The sequence below is a fragment of the Branchiostoma floridae genome, chromosome 5 (genome assembly GCF_000003815.2).
Source record: "Branchiostoma floridae strain S238N-H82 chromosome 5, Bfl_VNyyK, whole genome shotgun sequence".
Taxonomy (NCBI): Eukaryota; Metazoa; Chordata; class Leptocardii; order Amphioxiformes; family Branchiostomatidae; genus Branchiostoma; species Branchiostoma floridae.
In genome coordinates this window covers 22,159,230-22,176,283 of record NC_049983.1, presented here as the reverse complement: position 1 = coordinate 22,176,283, position 17,054 = coordinate 22,159,230, and the positions used below count along the sequence as shown (strand labels likewise).

Here is a 17,054-nt window from a genome sequence, read left to right as displayed (position 1 = left end):
AGCAGGGTCAGGAAAACATATAGATCTCCCCAAATGGTTCAACCTTACAATGTCTATTTCTTATAATAAACATCATTTAGAAAGATCAAAATACCTTTGACAATAGCCATTATTTCCTTTATCATTTTCCCTTGATTCTTCTTGTGCTTGATATGTAAGGCTGCCAAACATCTTAGCTGGTAAGTATAGCCACTAGTCAATGAAAGTTTCTGCTCCATAGCTAGATACATGTACACACAAATGGCCTTACCTGTGGCTGTAGCATCAGCGCTTGTTGCCAAGGGAACAGGCGAGACAGCGTGGGGGTCCACATGATGGATCTCGGCCGTGGGGACCGTTGCCATGGAGATGTTCTCCCTGGAGGGGGTGGGGACGTTGGGGACCTGTCCTGGCTCGGGGGTGGGGGTGGGCTCCACCTTCGGCGGTTGCTTCACTTCTTCTGTATTTGCAACGAGAGGGAAACATTGAATACATGACATGTATGGAATGTACATCAAAAAGCTTGACATTTAGTCCCTCTTTAAGAGTCCTTTGTAAAAAAAAAAAATGGTAATGGAAGTTTATGTATATAGTCTTAATTGATATATATTGTAAAGCTGTTTCACCTTTATCCGTGGGGTAACGCAAGTCGTTTACTTAGAATATTTCAAAATAAATCACAGACCTCTGACTTTTCCCTAAATACCCTGTATTCAAAACAATAGATATATGGAAAAAGGTGAACTAGTGTTACAATGTGTGAGGACATTTTTGTAGGCAAGACATTGAACATCCAAAACAGACCTACTGAACAAACTAGTACTGTACAAAATGTACATACCCTCAGGAGCAGGTGGTTCCTCTGCAGCTGTTTCCTCAGCTGTGGTGTCAGCTGGTTCTGCTGTGGACTCTCCTGTCTGCTCTGCTGCCGTCTCTGCTGCAGCTGTCTCTGCTGCAGCTGTCTCTGCTGGCTGTTCCTGTGCTGTGTCGTCTGCTGCTTCTGCCTTTGTCTCTGCCCCATCTTCTGCTGCAGGGGCTTCTGAATGTGAAGAAAATTTAATTTTTTATCTTTACTCATTATCTCACTGAAGCTGCCACACATGATGTTGGCAAAGTGCCCAATGAATTTCATTAATATAAAAGTTAATCTTTTCATGCCTTGTGCATTTTCTTCTTCTTCTTGTTGTGGTTTTAGTCACACTTGAATGTACACTTTGAATTTCATTCCCATCATAAAGTCAATGGCAACACAAATCCAACTTAGGACACAGCACTGCCAACATGCCGCTGCATCAGTGACCTTAAAATGATGTAACTGCCATAATTGTAATGTGCGTTATAATTGAATCTGTGGGTTTTCTTGTCTCCTGACCTGCTGGTTTGGCTGGCTCCTCCGTGTCTGTTTGCTCCGCCTCAGCCTTCCCTTCAGCCTGGTCCTGTGGTTCAGCCTGCACTTCTTCCGTCTCCCCTACCGCAGCGGGGGCACTCTCCTCTTGGTCAGCCATCTGGGGAAAAAATATGCACAAGGAACATGATGTGAATCTTCTGCTAGATATCCATTAATAGATTGACAGTTTGGCATGGGGTTCATTTAGAAATTAGTCTTATAGTTGTAAACTTTCACGCCAATATGTCAAAAATTCTTATCAGAACGCGTATTGCTTTAGTTTGTCATTTGTGGTTTTTGGATTTTCTTACGCCCCCCTCCCACTCTAGCACAGCTTCTTGTACTTTGTCAAGTTGAATGTTCGCTTACTCCTCAAACTTCGCAATTTGTAGTTAACGAACTATTCGTACTTGGAAGAGCTTCACTCACCCCTTGAATGTCTTCTGTACAGCGTTCTCCTTCTATTTCTTTTTACAAAGACACCCAAGATGATATTTTTCTCCCCTCAACTCGTCTCAAATCACGGTATCTAAAGTGTTATGGTGATGCCGCTGTTTGCTGACGTCACACCGTAACTAGGCACAAAGCGTATATCGGTGTCCTTGTACTGGCTCTTCTGATTGGCTGTACTAGATGGCTTAACGAAGAAGTGACCAATAGGAGGTAGCGTACTGTTCTGAGCTTGCTCGGTAAATGTCGGTAATTTCCGTGCCATGTGTTCGGCCTTTTCCGCCAGCCGTCGGGACGCTTCGCTGGATTGCCATAACAACAGAAACAAAGATGGCGCCGAAGAGATGAAAAAGAAGTTCTTTTCTTGACATGAAAAACTAAGAAAACTGCGAATATATTGACAGACCAAGCGTCGACGAGGATTACCTACCAAAGTTTATCATATAGACAGTCCATAGAACAGCCACCAAGGTAAGTTGTATGAATGTCTTATGTCTTTTAGCTCCTTTGGAAAAAGACTTTTACGCAGTGACTAGTCCTGATTGACCAACTTTCTACTTTGTTGTGACAAATGGCGATTAAAGATCGTGTTTCCTTTGGCCTACAATAGATTCAAAAATCGACTGCGCAGTTTGTAAATGTTGTGTAGAATTGAAGAAACAAGAAAAAGGTTAACAGTCGAACGTTATTTCGATGATAAACTAGAGTAACTGATGTGTCCATGCAAGTGCGAGGGAGGGAGGGGGGCGGCAACTACTGTGTCCTAGATACTTGTCGGCTAGTTCAACTGATGTAATAAGTGACAGGTTTTTACGTCCTTGGTTATTTCTCAATGTCTACTTGAAGCTATAATATTATAAAATTATAGATTTCCTTTGCTCACAAGCAATTGCAATGTCATGCCGCAGACAATTACATACACGGTGTGATCTCCTTTGGGTGCCTTAAATTTAGGTTAAACCTAAAAACACATTGTAACTCATGTTCAAGAAACCATGATATTATACATCTTATTCAAGATAGCCAAGTGGAAAAGTGGACTGGAAAGATCTGACTAGGAACCCATATATGTTGTTTTATTGCCTTAACCGACAAGATTTCTAAAATGGATTATGTTTTCAACCTAATATGTAAAGACTAGAGTGACCATGAATCGACCATTGTTTCAATTTGCATAACAGTATCCAGGCGGGTATCGTTTTCTTTTTTCTGTTACACCTAGAATTTCTGTGAGGGCACATGCGCTCTGATCTAATTCTCTGTGAGACTGGGCTTATTTTGAGGAGGTGTACTGTACACTAATAGGGACTTGTCACAATAATGAGACAATGTTTAATTTCCATGCATGCAGATGGCACACATGAATGGTACAAATGGACACACAAACGGCGCCAGGCCACGCAACTCGAGAAACGGAGTCAACGGGGTCCCCCGGCTCCCGCCCATCCCCACAAACTCCACCGCCCTGACAGCCAATGGGAGGGACTTCAGCAAGAGCAAGCTGATGACATACAGACGGAGCGAACAGATGCAGTCACTGCTGCAGGGCATCTTGTAAGTCAAGCAGTAATATTGCAACAGTTAGTTCAAGGACTGCTAAACTGACCATACCAAACAGCCTTAAGCCTTTTGGCATAATGGTTTAGCGTCTGGGTTTGTGATGTGGTGATGTGGATACGATACGGGTTCAAATTCTGGGAGCAGAAATGTTGTTTCTGTCTGTAAGTACTTGCCTCTCTAGTTGTTTCAATATTATCATGAATAAGAAGGAAAGCAATATCTGTATATGGATGATGGTTTAAGCAGACATCCAGCTAGTAATAAACACATGATACATGTACTAGTAACTGTTACTCCAGCAACTGGATATGATTTTGTAAACGGTCAGACGTTTTAGGTAGCATCAACTACCTTTCGTCAGTGACAAATTGACAATATCTGAAAGTTTGTATTCAAGTACATGTATATTATATATCCATGTTAGCAAATATAATGATCATGATTGTCATGAAAAATATAGATTATGATCCCAGACAAAATGAGAAATTACACGTATCTTTAAGTACAGAGATTTGGAGATTTTACACTGTATGTGCAGTTTAAACTTATTACTGGTAAGTTACAAAGCTGAGTTGCAATAAGCAAATTCTATCGTCAAAAAGAAATACCAACTTTATCATGAGTGGACAGACATTTTGCATAATCACAACCCTCAGCAAAAGTAATTGATCCTCAATTGTTTGTCTTTCAGGCAAGAACAGGCCGTTAAGGCCCAACAGGACACAGTTGACAACTTGAGAAGAATTCCGCCCTCCCCACCCCCGCCTGAGATACCAGATTCGGTAATTAATCTTCAAATTTTGTATTTTATGTCTTGTTCAACTACTTTCGCTGTTTTATGACTGGTCACAATGTAGCTGCTTGCTTCTATGCTATATACATGTGTACTGGCAGTCAAATAATGTCACAAATAGTGGTAATTCTTGACATGAACATATTTTTACTCTGTGCTGTAGCTTAAGTACATCAATTGTGGTAAAATTACATCAAGGTAGAAACTACAACGTAGTTGCTTAGATATGCTCACTTGCCCTATTTTTCTGGATAATGCAACTTCTCTGGCTCTTGTTGTTGACACTGTTGCACACTTGCTAGTTAATGGATCAGACTCTGATTGAGGTAAGTACTGCATGAAATTTCACTCCTCCATGTTCTAGGACTTTTAAGTAGTGATGATCAAAGCAGTTAACCACATAGATAAGAATTAGGCATGCTATACAAAATAATGTCATTTATGATCTTTGGTGTAGCATGATGATTTACTGTATACATGTACATCACTTCTTGGGAATAGATACATGTATGTTGATGTTTATGATCATCATTGATAAATCTAACCATTGTCTTCTTTGTTCTTTCAAAAATTCATCGCTATGGCAACAGATGTCGAGCGCAGAGAGAAAAATCAGAGTAAGTAAAAAAAACTTTAGGGCTTCCGACAAATTTCCGGCAAATCTTGTGTTTAACTTAGTGTTGTAGAATTGTACTTTATGTTATCAAAAGGTATTGTAACCTGCTTACAGTGGTAACTGATACTTCAATGGGAGTAATTGCCTTTCTTAGTACTTAACTTTGTCCTTTTTGACCATGGAGAGACATGAGGCCATACTCAGTAAAAAATAAAAATTTTTCCTACATCTGGGTCTCAGTATGTAGTCTTTGAAAATTTCTGTTTTTACGTTTGGACTTTCCTTAAAGTTTTTGGATAATGATAAAAGTGTACTGACAGACTCTTTTCTCCTGTTGCACAGCAAAACTACATCTACCTGAGGAAGTGTGTAGAGAACGGCCCTGTGGTGCCCCTGCAGCAGGAGTGGTTAGACTCCATCCTGTCCATGGTTCCCCAGAAGCTACAGAGCACCCCCTGGTGCAGGGAGAAGATACAGGCTCTGTTTGCTGAGGTGGACAAGGACTACCAGGCCAGCATGAAGAAATCCATGGGTAAGTATTGTGTGTAGCATACAGGCATACAGCAGAGGCCTACAGCATACATCATTATTTTTTTGATAATGTTGGTTTTGGAATATCATAGAATTGAAAAGTTTATCTCTCACTGTAGAAAAAAGTTTTCATTGCTGCCACACTTTAAGTTTAGAAACATCATAATGGTACCTTGAAATAATTGTACATAGCTGTTGTAAAGTGCATTTTTCTGTAGTTGTTGCAATTCTGTGTCAAAAGTACCATAATTGACAGTTTTTAAGTCTGCAGCTTACATGACAATTGGCGGGTGATACCTGAACATTACAGAAGTCTCTATCTCAGCTGTGTGTCAGTGAGTGAGTTCAAAATTACGAGAATCGCATGTGTTTGTAATAGTGAGAAATTCACAATATTAGATAATGAATGAAATATGAAATCTGCAAAAACCCTAAGTACATGTATTTCACAGAGGTAATGAGATGTTTGATGTCTTGTTTTCCTTGTCCAGTCCAACAAGTCCTGGTGAAACCTGGTGTGAAAGGTCTAGACCAGGAGGTGTCAGGGCCACCCCCACAGGAGCCCATGGGTCTGGACTACTCCTCCCCGTGGAGAGACTCGTACAACGCTGCCAAGGCCTCCATTGACAGGAACCTGCACATCCTGCACCCCTCCATGCAGACCGTGCTCAGGCTGTGTCAGGACATGCTCGGCCACATGATCCTCATAGACCTGTCAGAGTGAGTATGGGCAGTGTTATCTTTAAAAGTTCTGCTAATCATTTCCCCATAAACTGATACTAAGTATATGTACTATCTATTGACAATGCCTCAATATAAGTATGGTCTGTGTTATGTGCTTATTACTCAGGCACAATGATCCTTATACACGTCAGAGTAAGTGTGGGTTGTGTCATCCTACAGTTTGTTTTATCATTTTATGAGAGGCATGTGAATCAGAGGACTCAGCTCTACAGCTGAGATACAATGCTGATAGAGTTCAGGGATGGGTGATGTAAAGGAATCCAGACATCCTGAGTTGTTTCCATGGCCTGTTGATGTCCTTGACAGACTCAATCATTTCCCAAAATATTGAATTTGTTCTCAATCAGCTTTTGACCTTACGAGTGTGAGCACCTGAAGAACAACTTGATCCTTAAGTTTCTGTTGCTCCTTCCAGGTCCAGAGGGTCGTATGAGTGTGAACACCTGAAGAACAACGTGATTATCAAAGTCTGTGTGACTCCTTGTAGGTGTGTGAGCCCCTGAAGAATGATATGTGATTCTTAACGTCTGTATCACTCCTTGCAGGTCCAGAGGGCCTTATGAGTGTGAGCACCTGAAGAATAACGTGATTCTTGAGCTTGAGAAGGCAGAGGAGAGACTCATGCACATCTGGTACCCCAAGGTGGTGGGGATCTACGCCAACGACGACGCCCTGGCCGGGATACGGGCCGACCGACAGGACTCCTTCTTCAACTGTGTGACCACGCTCCTGTCCAATCAGGTAGGTGCAGTATGAAGGAGCTGTGATTGATTGTTGTCATGGTTACTACATACTGTACCCAACTGATGGGGGGATCGTAGACCAGGGCTTTAGAGGAATCTTGTGTATAATGATATATATAGAATGTTTATGCCTAGAGGCTAATAGCAAGTACATGGTAGAAACATAGGAAACATACATGTCACAATATGAACAGTAATAAACGTAATTGTCAAAAGAGACTTCAGTACATAAAATTGATCTTAAAATGACACGTTTAACCAGGAAAATCAACAACAATGAGTCGGCAGGGAAAAATTTTTAAAGCAGGAGAAAGCCCTAAGAAAATCGTCCTAAGAAAACCTCTTCAACCTCCCCAGATCCGTAACCTCCTGGAGAGAACAGTGTCTGCCTGGGTGGAGCTGTTCGAGCCTGAGAACAAGATGAAGCTGCCTATCTTTAAGGTGGAGCTGACGTTTGATGATGACATCAACAAGATGGAGTTCTACCCTGCCTACCAGGACCTGGAGGACACCGTGGTGTTCGTCATGGAGCAGGTCGGTTTACTTTTAATGTAGCAGGTTTTTGTTTGTTTTGCATACCCGATAAACCACCTTATGGCATTACACACCAGGCTTGCACCCAACAGTGCAAGCTGCATATCTGGACAGATATGTTTGATCCACTCACACTGGGAAGGACCCCTACTCTTATCGATAAGTGTGGTGAGGTCTTTAACCTGCTCAAGGTGTGGCTGTTTTTAAACAAGGGACCGCCATATAATGTTGTATCCGAGAGATGGCCCGTACTGAAGCTAGGTACTGATTATCACCTGAGTGAAGTGAGCAAAGTCAGGTAAAGTACCTTTCCCAGGGGCACAAGATTGGTGACACATCAGTGTTTTCGAACCCAGATCCTCTTGGTTATGAGGCTTTAAACTAACTAACTAGAAATGCTGTTCATTTTCCAAAAGTGCTGTCCATGTTACTGAAATTGTTGGGGTGGAGTAGAACTTCTAGAAGCTTCAAATGCTGCATGGGATGCTATTGTTTGTACTGGGCTGGACTGATTTCAGCTGGACTAATTTCAAACCCGAATGATTAACTGTCTATTTTCCAAAAGCACTGTCCATGGTACTGAAAGTGTTGGTGTAGAAATAGTAGATTCTATTGGAAATGTAATGTTTTTGTACAGGACTGGACTGATTTTAGCTCCAAATACAGTACCATCAGTGCTGTAAAGTACCATTAGTATAGTGGAGGTAACATGAAATTTTATCGGTCGTGTGACATTTTTTGCCAAAGTTTATGATAGCATGTGCAATATGTATTGCCTTTGGGGCGTTAAGTCCCGAATCCAGAGGTTCTAGATTAAAATCCTGTCATGCAAGTCATCTTGTGCTCTTGGGAAAGCACTTTACATGACCATCCTCACTCTCCCCAGGTTTACAAATTGGTACCTTGCTTCAATTGGGAACGTAAAAGGCAGTGGAAGGAGAGGGTTGAGCTCCACCTCCGAACACCGTGCCCTAGACACGATGGATAACAACCCATGGCCCATATGGCCTTACAAAAGGCAATGGAAACATCTTTACCTTTAAAGTTGCCCGTACATCTGTGCAGATGCTTAGGGGTGGCGCCCATCTCCACTTCTGTAGCCCTTGGGCCACACATGTGCAAGCCACTACAGCAGGGGGCTGGTCCGCTGGTAGTGAAGTGTGTTTAACTTCCATAATCTTTTTTATTAGTGCTGAGTGCTAAGCAGAGAAAGCAGCATGTACCATTTTTTAAAAAAGTCTTTGGTATGACTTGGCCGGGGATCAAACTCACAACCTACCAAATGCAAGGCGAACACTCTACCCACTCGGCCATTGCACCGGCCATTGCGCCTTTACCTACCTGTATCTAAATTGAGAAATCTCCTGTCATCTCCCCAGATCGGTCGCAGTCTGCAGTCTGTGTCCACTCCTCAGTCCTGGCTGGCTGGAGGCAGCACCACAGTAAACGTTGAGGCGAGCGTGGCGGACCACATCGTGAGGTGGGCCACCACCAGGCTCAGGGAGGCCTGCAAGAGCAACTTTGAAGGGGCAGAGCTTCATCTGCAGGAGTACAGTAAGTTCTTCTTATTTTCTTCATGAAATTCTAGCTGCTTTCTTAAACTCAGTGATAAAACAATCGAATTCACTGATGTTGATCAGTTCATGTCATGTATGTCACACAATGTCTGATTTCTTTTGTGTAAGATGATATTTGAAATTGAGTCTACACACAGAAATATATGATCCATCCATTCATTTCATTCAAGTTACAGGTACTAAAAGAGTTGAATATGATGAACCACAAGATATGAAATGTTTGTGTGTATTTGCTGTCAGAATTCTTTCAGATTTGACCACAGTTAGACGTTAGATCACAGTTAAGAAAAGAAAACTGATTCAGAAATCATTGTCAACAGAACTAGCCAAAACTATCATGCATGGAACTGTCCAGAGATGAAGAAAGAGGGCTAGGCAAAAAAAAAACAGATGAGAGGATAGCATTAGAGAATGGACAGGCATGGCACTAAGTGAAATTGAGAAAAAAACAGAAAACGAAGATGGAGATAACTTTTTGCCAGATCTTGAGTGGTGCCCAATGGTCAAACATTTAGACTAAGGGATAGATCAGATGGTGGGAGATGTTAGCAGTTTCATCATAATTTTTCCTTTCTCAACAGTTGAGAAATATGACTACCTGGTGAATGGAGAGGCCGAGAAACAGATCAAGACATTCCTTGAGGAGGAACACACCTTCTTGGAGTACTGCCAGTATATCGAGAAGTTCCGTAAGATTGTGAAGGAGATAGCCGGGCTGCCCAGCATCATCCACTTTGACATGGTCCGGCTGGACTGTGAGGACCTGAAGAGGGGGCTGCAAGAGAGGGTCAGTAGTCCACAACCTGTGAAAATTCTTTTATCAGTATTGTGTTTTGGTTTGGTTTAGTTTATCTAGATCTCCATTAGTGCACAAAACTTACTAATAGTTTAGATGAAGTCAAAACGAGAGTGGGAGGGATCAGGTCAAGACTAAAATGATATAAAATGAGGAATAATATTATCTCAATGATCGGTTTTAATGGGAGTGATTGATAAAAACAATTTTAGAATGAAGAATGGTATATATAATAGGCATGACACGTTTTAAGAAGAGCCTCAGGGAAGAGCCAATAGAGTTAGTGGTAGCATAGTTTAAACTGCTTTGTTTCTCGCATTCCTAACTTAAACTAGCATTGCTATTGTTATGTAGAATGATGTCTTTTATGTAATAGTATTGTGATATCGCATTTAGCCCATGTCGGCAAGAACATGCAAATCATCAGTTGATATAATGGATCTTTACACCCCATACATATTTGTGAGCGGTAATGATATGATGTGCAACATCTATTGATGTCTCACTCTTACAAACTTTACTTCATCATCATCATTATACTATAGTAATACTACCAAGCATTTCTAGATGATCTGACTTTTGTACAACCAATGCCCAAAACTACATATCAATAAAAATTACATGATTTTGTTATAATCACAGGTCCGACACCATGCAGACGTCCTGTTGGAGAGGGTGTCTGACGACCATCGCAAGGAGAACGAGTCCATCTGTAAGGAGTTTGAGACGATTAAGGAGCGGGCTCTGAAGGACCCTGAGAACAGCGAGGAGATGATGGATCAGATTTCTTACATCGAGCAGGCCCGGTCCATCGGGCTGCTGCAGCTCAACAACAGGATCACGGTGGGTAGAGTGTTTTCTTATTGACTACTCTCTTTTGGCAGCCAGGGGCTGAATTGCGAGAAGCTTACAATAGGTGGGGCTGCATCGCAAGCGTCTAAAGCCAGCTGCCATTTGGTGCCACTCAGTTGACCTCAAGTTAGTTAAGTCAATGAGCTTTGACTGTATATGCTTATTGTCAGAAAGTTGCCTGATTTTAAAATCAACAGGGGGTCCCGCATCTTTTTGTCTAGAAATCTTGGTTAGAGTGTGTCAGAAAGAACATCAAAGTGTGAGGTCTAACCAGCATGACCCCGCTGGACAGAGCTGCTTGGAAGTGCGATGTGAAGACTTGCCAACTGCTGCCCACTTGTGTAAGGGGCACCAGAAGCAGTATAAGCAAATACTGGATACTACTAAATCTACCCTATCTGCACACTTTGGCCAATGCCTTAAAGATGCTGATAGAGAGGATACCAGGCACCAAAAATGTCCATTAAAGCATGTGTCCTTGTCTGGCAATCAAAAGTACTGTGTGACAGGATGATTTATGGAGTACCTAATGGAACAAAATTGACAGAAAACCAAAGCTAGGCAGTCATTTTCACCTGAATTGAGTGAGGAATTTGGTGTGAAATACAAATAAAATAATTTTATGTGTTCCCCCACAGGAGTGCCAGAACCGCCTGTCGTACCTCCTTGATGCCTACATCTTCCAGCAGGAGGATCTGGACCTCAACACCACCGTGCTGCTCTGGCCACGGGAGATACACCCCATCTTTGAACAGAACGATGAGGTAGGGAAGCTATGTTGTGAACAGTTTGAAGTGGTGATAACACAGGCAGGATAATTTTGAAGGTGTTCTTTTTTGGGTTGTGGATAAACTTTGGCCAACAAAAATCTAAATCTTTTTAGATATACATGTTTAGATCCTGAGACTTACTTAAATTGACTTTATTTCAATTCTAAATTAGAGGCAGGATTTTAAAAAATCTTTTCAATAAATTGTTAGTGATAATCTTTTTGTAGACCTTTAGAAGCAACTTTTGTTTATTTAGCTAATAGAGAAAGCCAAGCAGCAGGGCAAGAGCCAGCTCCACCAGAATCTATGTTTGTTTTTAATGTTTGTTTGTTTGTTTGTTTAGCTTATAGAGAAAGCCAAGCAGCAGGGCGAGAGCCAGCTGCACCAGAAGCGCGAGCGGGTGATGCTGGAGCTGGACAAGCTGAAGAGGAAGGTGGAGGAGTTCGCTGACCTGGCCGAGCTGGACATGATGACTCAGTACCTCACGGACATCAGGACTGTCCAGAAACGCCTCACAGAGGCACAGGAGCAGATCACCTTCATCAACAAGGTACGAAATTAGGGTGAAGATACGCTAATAATCAACTTAAGATGAAGGTAAGACATCCAGGTAATAACACATGATGACCCAGTACCTCACTGACATCAGGACTGTCCAGAAACGGCTCACAGAAGCACAGGAGCAGATCACCTTCATCAACAAGGTATGGGGGGGAATAAGGATGAAGATTGTTGTGATGTTTGCAGCTGGTTGACCTTTTGATTTCTTTACCTTGAAATTATTCCATAGCAGTAACGTAAATAGGACACATATTTGTGTCACTGACAGTTGTTGAATGGACCAATTCCTCTAGGATAGGCTAGAGAAAATGAAAAGAAATCTGGACCTCTGTAAAATTGTGTGGGTTCTGGAGGGTCCAGAACCCAAAATAAGTCTAGGGTTCACTCACTGGGTGAACCCAAGATAATCTGAACCCTGAGAGTCTTGTCCGACCGATGAACCCTCTGACAGAAGATCAAGAGGAGACTTGGGATTCTTGCACACTTAGTCCATAAACACAATCTCAGAGTCTGTACTAAAAGTAATTGAATATCTGCACCATGTAATATTCAAAGACATCCTCATGTATAGTGTTAATTTTAAAGTGTTTGTACTACTTTACATTACAGGGCTCGAAATCCTTTTTTCTGCATACCTGCGCTGGTGCAGGTAACATTGAAAATTACCTGCACCAGACAAATTTTACCTGCACCACTCTTGATTTAGTATGGATCATACTGAAATTGTTCAGGTACCATTGCTTTATTTTCTTTGATACTTTATAGCCTATAGGTGGTAACAGTCAATACAGCTAATAACAATCCATAGACACCTACATCATAGGACATTTATGTATAAAACCAGTGTCGGTTAGGTGTAGGACCAGAAATACCTGCACAGCTCCAATTTTACCTGCACTAACCTGCATATGCAGGTGGTATTTTGAGCCCTGCATTAATTTGTTGTTGTTGTTGTATGTGTCCCACAGGAGGAAGTGCTGTACAAGTGGGACGTGACAGAGTACCCAGAAGTGAACCTGATCTCCACAGGGATCGACCCGTACCAGAAACTCTTCCCCACGGTCGTGAAGTAACAGTTGATGTTGTTGTATGTGTCCCACAGGAGGAAGTGCTGTACAAGTGGGATGTGACAGAGTAGCCAGAAGTGAACCTGATCTCCACTGGCATCGACCCGTACCAGAAACTCTTCACCACGGTCGTTAGTAACTGTTGTTGTTGTTGTTTGTGTCCCACAGGAAGAAGTGCTGTACAAGTGGGACGTGACAGAGTACCCAGAAGTGAACCTGATCTCCACGGGGATCGACCCGTACCAGTCGTTAGTAACAGTTGATGTTGTTGTTTGTGTCCCACAGGAGGAAGTGCTGTACAAGTGGGATGTGACAGAGTAGCCAGAAGTGAACCTGATCTCCACTGGCATCAACCCGTACCAGTCGTTAGTAACAGTTGATGTTGTTGTTTGTGTCCCACAGGAGGAAGTGCTGTACAAGTGGGATGTGACAGAGTACCCAGAAGTGAACCTGATCTCCACTGGCATCGACCCGTACCAGAAACTCTTCACCACGGTCGTTAGTAACTGTTGTTGTTGTTGTTTGTGTCCCACAGGAAGAAGTGCTGTACAAGTGGGACGTGACAGAGTTCCCAGAAGTGAACTTTATCTCCACGGGGATCGACCCGTACCAGAAACTCTTCACCGCTGTCGTTAGTAACAGTTGATGTTGTTGTATGTGTCCCACAGGAAGAAGTGCTGTACAAGTGGGATGTGACAGAGTACCCAGAAGTGAACCTGATATCCACAGGGATCGACCCGTACCAGAAACTCTTCACCAGTTGTTAGTAACAGTTGATGTTGTTGTATGTGTCCCACAGGAGGAAGTGCTGTACAAGTGGGACGTGACAGAGTACCCAGAAGTGAACCTGATCTCCACAGGAATTGACCCGTACCAAAAACTTTTCTCCACGGTCGTGAAGTGGCAGCGGGCGGAGAAGCGATGGATGGACGGAGCCTTCGGGGATCTGGAGGCCGAAACGGTGGAGGCAGAGGTGGGGGCTTTTCCTTTTTTTGTTTGTTTGTATTGCATAGCAGGTAACATCGACTATCATAATTCCACCAGGTGCCATAATACCGCCACCTCAAAAATCGTTAGTATAGAGGTCTTCCTAAGATTGTCTGGAACACTGAATGTTAAATATCTTAAATGTAATACAATTCAGATATTTAGGTGTTGAAGGCAATCTTGAGAAGGCCTCTATAACAACGTTTTTTGAGGTGGCAGTATAATGGCACCTGGTGGAATTATGAGAATGTATGTTACATGTAAAGCAAGTCATGGGATATCACACCAGGTTTGTATTATAAGCTGCACTTAAATGAACAGATTTATCTTATCCATTGTGCAGTAGTTTGCATATCCTCGGGCACCTGGAGGCTGAAACTGTGGAGGCAGAGGTTGGGGGCTTTTGCATAGTTTTTTGTTGTTGTATTGCGTGGCTCGAACCACCTCATGGCATAAACCACCAGGTTTGTATTGAAGAGTAGCTGCCTACCCAGACAGACTAATATGTTATCCAAGCTGCAGTAATTAGCATATCTTGCTTCAAGAATGGAATGAATTGGAAGCAATAAAAGTATTTCAAATGGTCAAATAGGTATTCAAAGTACAAATTCTTGTAGAAATCTGCATCTCTTGTATGCTACCAGATGGAGTTTAGACTTCTTACCACTACTTCCTACATGAAACAGGTTCGGTCCACTTTAAAAAGAATCACGTAACCCAAAACCTTCTTAAAATAGTTAGTTTCAAATACTTAATCGTTAATGATCCTTTGCTGAATCCTTAAACAGGTGGATGAGTACCAGAGGGAAATCTACAAGATGCAGAAAGTCTTCAACCTCAAGGCCAAGAAGGACGCCATCAAGAAGTCTGACGCCGAGTCCAAGACGAAGAAAAAGACCCCAGGGAAGAAGGAAGATGAGGTCACCAGCCCCTCCATCGAGGTCTGCAAGACGATACAAGGCGGCATCCGCGACTTCAAGGAGCACATTCCGGTCATTTTTTTTATTATTATTAATTTCTATTTCTTAAAAAACTTTTTAGCCCATTTGGGCTAATCTTCCAAGGTTCAAAACAATTAATAACATTACTACAAACTACGTATTACATTAAAAAAATACCACAATCAACAATCAGAGTATTTACAGTAGAGCACAGTGTCTCTAGGTCAAAGATCTTGGTAACAATGTTAGAGATGGCTTGTTTAAAACTGGGCAGTTTACACAGTGACTTGGTATCAGATGGCAATGAGTATGATTGCTCGGTACAGGTCATCGCCACCATGTGCAACCAGGGTCTCAGAGACCGCCACTGGAAGAAGATGTCAGAGATCGCAGGGTTCGACCTGACGCCGGATTCCGGTACGACCCTGCGGAAGATGCTGAAGAAGAACCTGGGGCCGTTCATGGAGCAGTTCGACCAGATCAGTGGGGCAGCCAGCAAGGTCAGTAGGTCAGGTCAAAGGTTCAGGTCAAAGGTTGGAGGTTCAAGTCAATGTCAGGTCATTGAGTCATCAGTCAGAAGCTATCTCAGGAAATCCAAGACTTTGGCAATTTCTTCTTTTATTATGTTTTCTTGCAGATATTTGTACTAGCCTGGACTTGGTTTAGGTCCAAACAAAGTGTCATTTTACATATGGATGGAATGTTTTTGGTTTTTGTTTAGGTTCTTATGAAATTTTCTATCTTAGCTTCATCCAAAACAACAGTGCTGTCCATGGTACTGAAAGCCTTGGTGAAGAGGTGTTAAATTCTGCATGAAGGTTTCATTATATCTTACTCAAAAGCTCTCACCAGCATGATTTTGATCAGTCCTCTGATGATATTATGGTATTCAGTGTAATTATCAGTGTTGATCTTAGGGATTCTCTTTTTTTAGTACTGCCAAAGTGATCCAACACATACAATTTAACGGTGTAAGACTGAAAAACATCAGGCACCGCTATCTTCATAATCATATTGATATCATACAAAAATACATTTTACAATGTTTGCTAAACATTCTTTCATCACCTTTCCACCCTGTAGTTCTCCCAAACATTAGTGCGTGCTGTCCATGGTGCTGAAAGCCTTGGCATAGAAGTAATAGATTCTGCATGAAGTCACTGCCTGTCAACTTATTTGTAACATCCCCAAAATACCTTGTTTTTAAGAGCAACAAATATAGGATACCCTGCAGATAAAGGTGAATTAGCATTACACATTCTTACAACAACTCCCCACCCTGCAGGAGTTCTCCCTGGAGAAGGCGCTGGCCCGGATGGTGGAGGATTGGGACGAGGTCGCCTTCAACTGCATCGCCTACCGAGACACGGGCGTGTCCATCCTGTCCTCCGTGGACGAGGTGCAGACCATGCTGGACGACCAGATCGTCAAGACACAGACCATGAGGGGGTCCCCCTTCATCAAGCCATTTGAGAAGGAAATCAAGGTGTGTTTTAATTTTGTGTAGAGCTCTTACAGAGTATCATGTGTATGATTCAGTTCACTACTTACCACTATTCAATGCGAAGAGCGCCTGTTGTGTATCCAGGATGGTAGAAGGTAGAAGGTACAGGTCCCGTAGCTGTACTAGTATCTTGACTCATCTTTAGCTTAGCAAATATATGCATTATCACTTATTTTGGAACTAAATCGATTGTGTTCGCTTCTACTACCACTAGGAATGGCTGTTACGGCTGTTACGTATCCAGGACACACTTGACGAGTGGTTGAAGGTTCAGGCCCAGTGGTAATATCTGGAGCCCATCTTTAGTTAGCAAATATCATGTAATTATGTTATTAGGCTTTTTAAAACTGAATCTCATATATGTATTCACTACTTTGTCCACTAGGAATGGGAGGAGCGGCTATTGCGTATTCAGCACACACTTGACGAGTGGTTGAAGGTTCAGGCCCAGTGGTTCAATCTGGAGCTACCTTAAGCTTACATAGTATCATCTGTATAATCGGGTTCACTTCTTTAACCACTAGGAATGGGAGTTGACGAGTGGTTGAAGGTTCAGGCCCAGTGGTTATATCTGGACCCATCTTTATAATCATTTTTCCTAAACTGAACTCATATTTTGTATTTACTACTTTGTCCACTAGGAATGGGAGGAGCGCCTGTTG

The 17,054-nt window shown here is 42.3% G+C and overlaps 2 protein-coding genes across 2 annotated transcripts in view; one reads left to right on the top strand and one right to left on the bottom strand.

The window, feature by feature from the left end:
• The window catches only part of LOC118416277 (IQ and ubiquitin-like domain-containing protein), a 12,795-nt gene extending 10,714 nt beyond the window's left edge, over positions 1-2,081 (bottom strand). The window contains exons 1-4 of the mRNA XM_035821365.1: positions 1,950-2,081; positions 1,352-1,484; positions 821-1,018; positions 251-439 (exon numbers count right to left, since the gene is read on the bottom strand). Coding sequence (XP_035677258.1) covers positions 251-439; positions 821-1,018; positions 1,352-1,484; positions 1,950-2,081 — 652 coding nt within the window. The remainder of the gene's footprint in view (positions 1-250; positions 440-820; positions 1,019-1,351; positions 1,485-1,949) is intronic.
• Position 2,082: 1 nt separating this feature from the next.
• LOC118416276 (dynein heavy chain 12, axonemal-like) overlaps positions 2,083-17,054 on the top strand; it is a 62,035-nt gene continuing 47,063 nt past the window's right edge. The window contains exons 1-18 of the mRNA XM_035821364.1: positions 2,083-2,287; positions 3,168-3,370; positions 4,068-4,158; positions 4,760-4,786; positions 5,128-5,317; positions 5,808-6,036; positions 6,606-6,801; positions 7,161-7,337; positions 8,717-8,891; positions 9,496-9,701; positions 10,353-10,553; positions 11,201-11,326; positions 11,676-11,882; positions 13,760-13,933; positions 14,736-14,939; positions 15,215-15,388; positions 16,174-16,374; positions 16,778-16,831. Coding sequence (XP_035677257.1) covers positions 3,168-3,370; positions 4,068-4,158; positions 4,760-4,786; positions 5,128-5,317; positions 5,808-6,036; positions 6,606-6,801; positions 7,161-7,337; positions 8,717-8,891; positions 9,496-9,701; positions 10,353-10,553; positions 11,201-11,326; positions 11,676-11,882; positions 13,760-13,933; positions 14,736-14,939; positions 15,215-15,388; positions 16,174-16,374; positions 16,778-16,831 — 2,835 coding nt within the window. The 5' untranslated portion in view covers positions 2,083-2,287. The remainder of the gene's footprint in view (positions 2,288-3,167; positions 3,371-4,067; positions 4,159-4,759; positions 4,787-5,127; positions 5,318-5,807; positions 6,037-6,605; positions 6,802-7,160; positions 7,338-8,716; positions 8,892-9,495; positions 9,702-10,352; positions 10,554-11,200; positions 11,327-11,675; positions 11,883-13,759; positions 13,934-14,735; positions 14,940-15,214; positions 15,389-16,173; positions 16,375-16,777; positions 16,832-17,054) is intronic.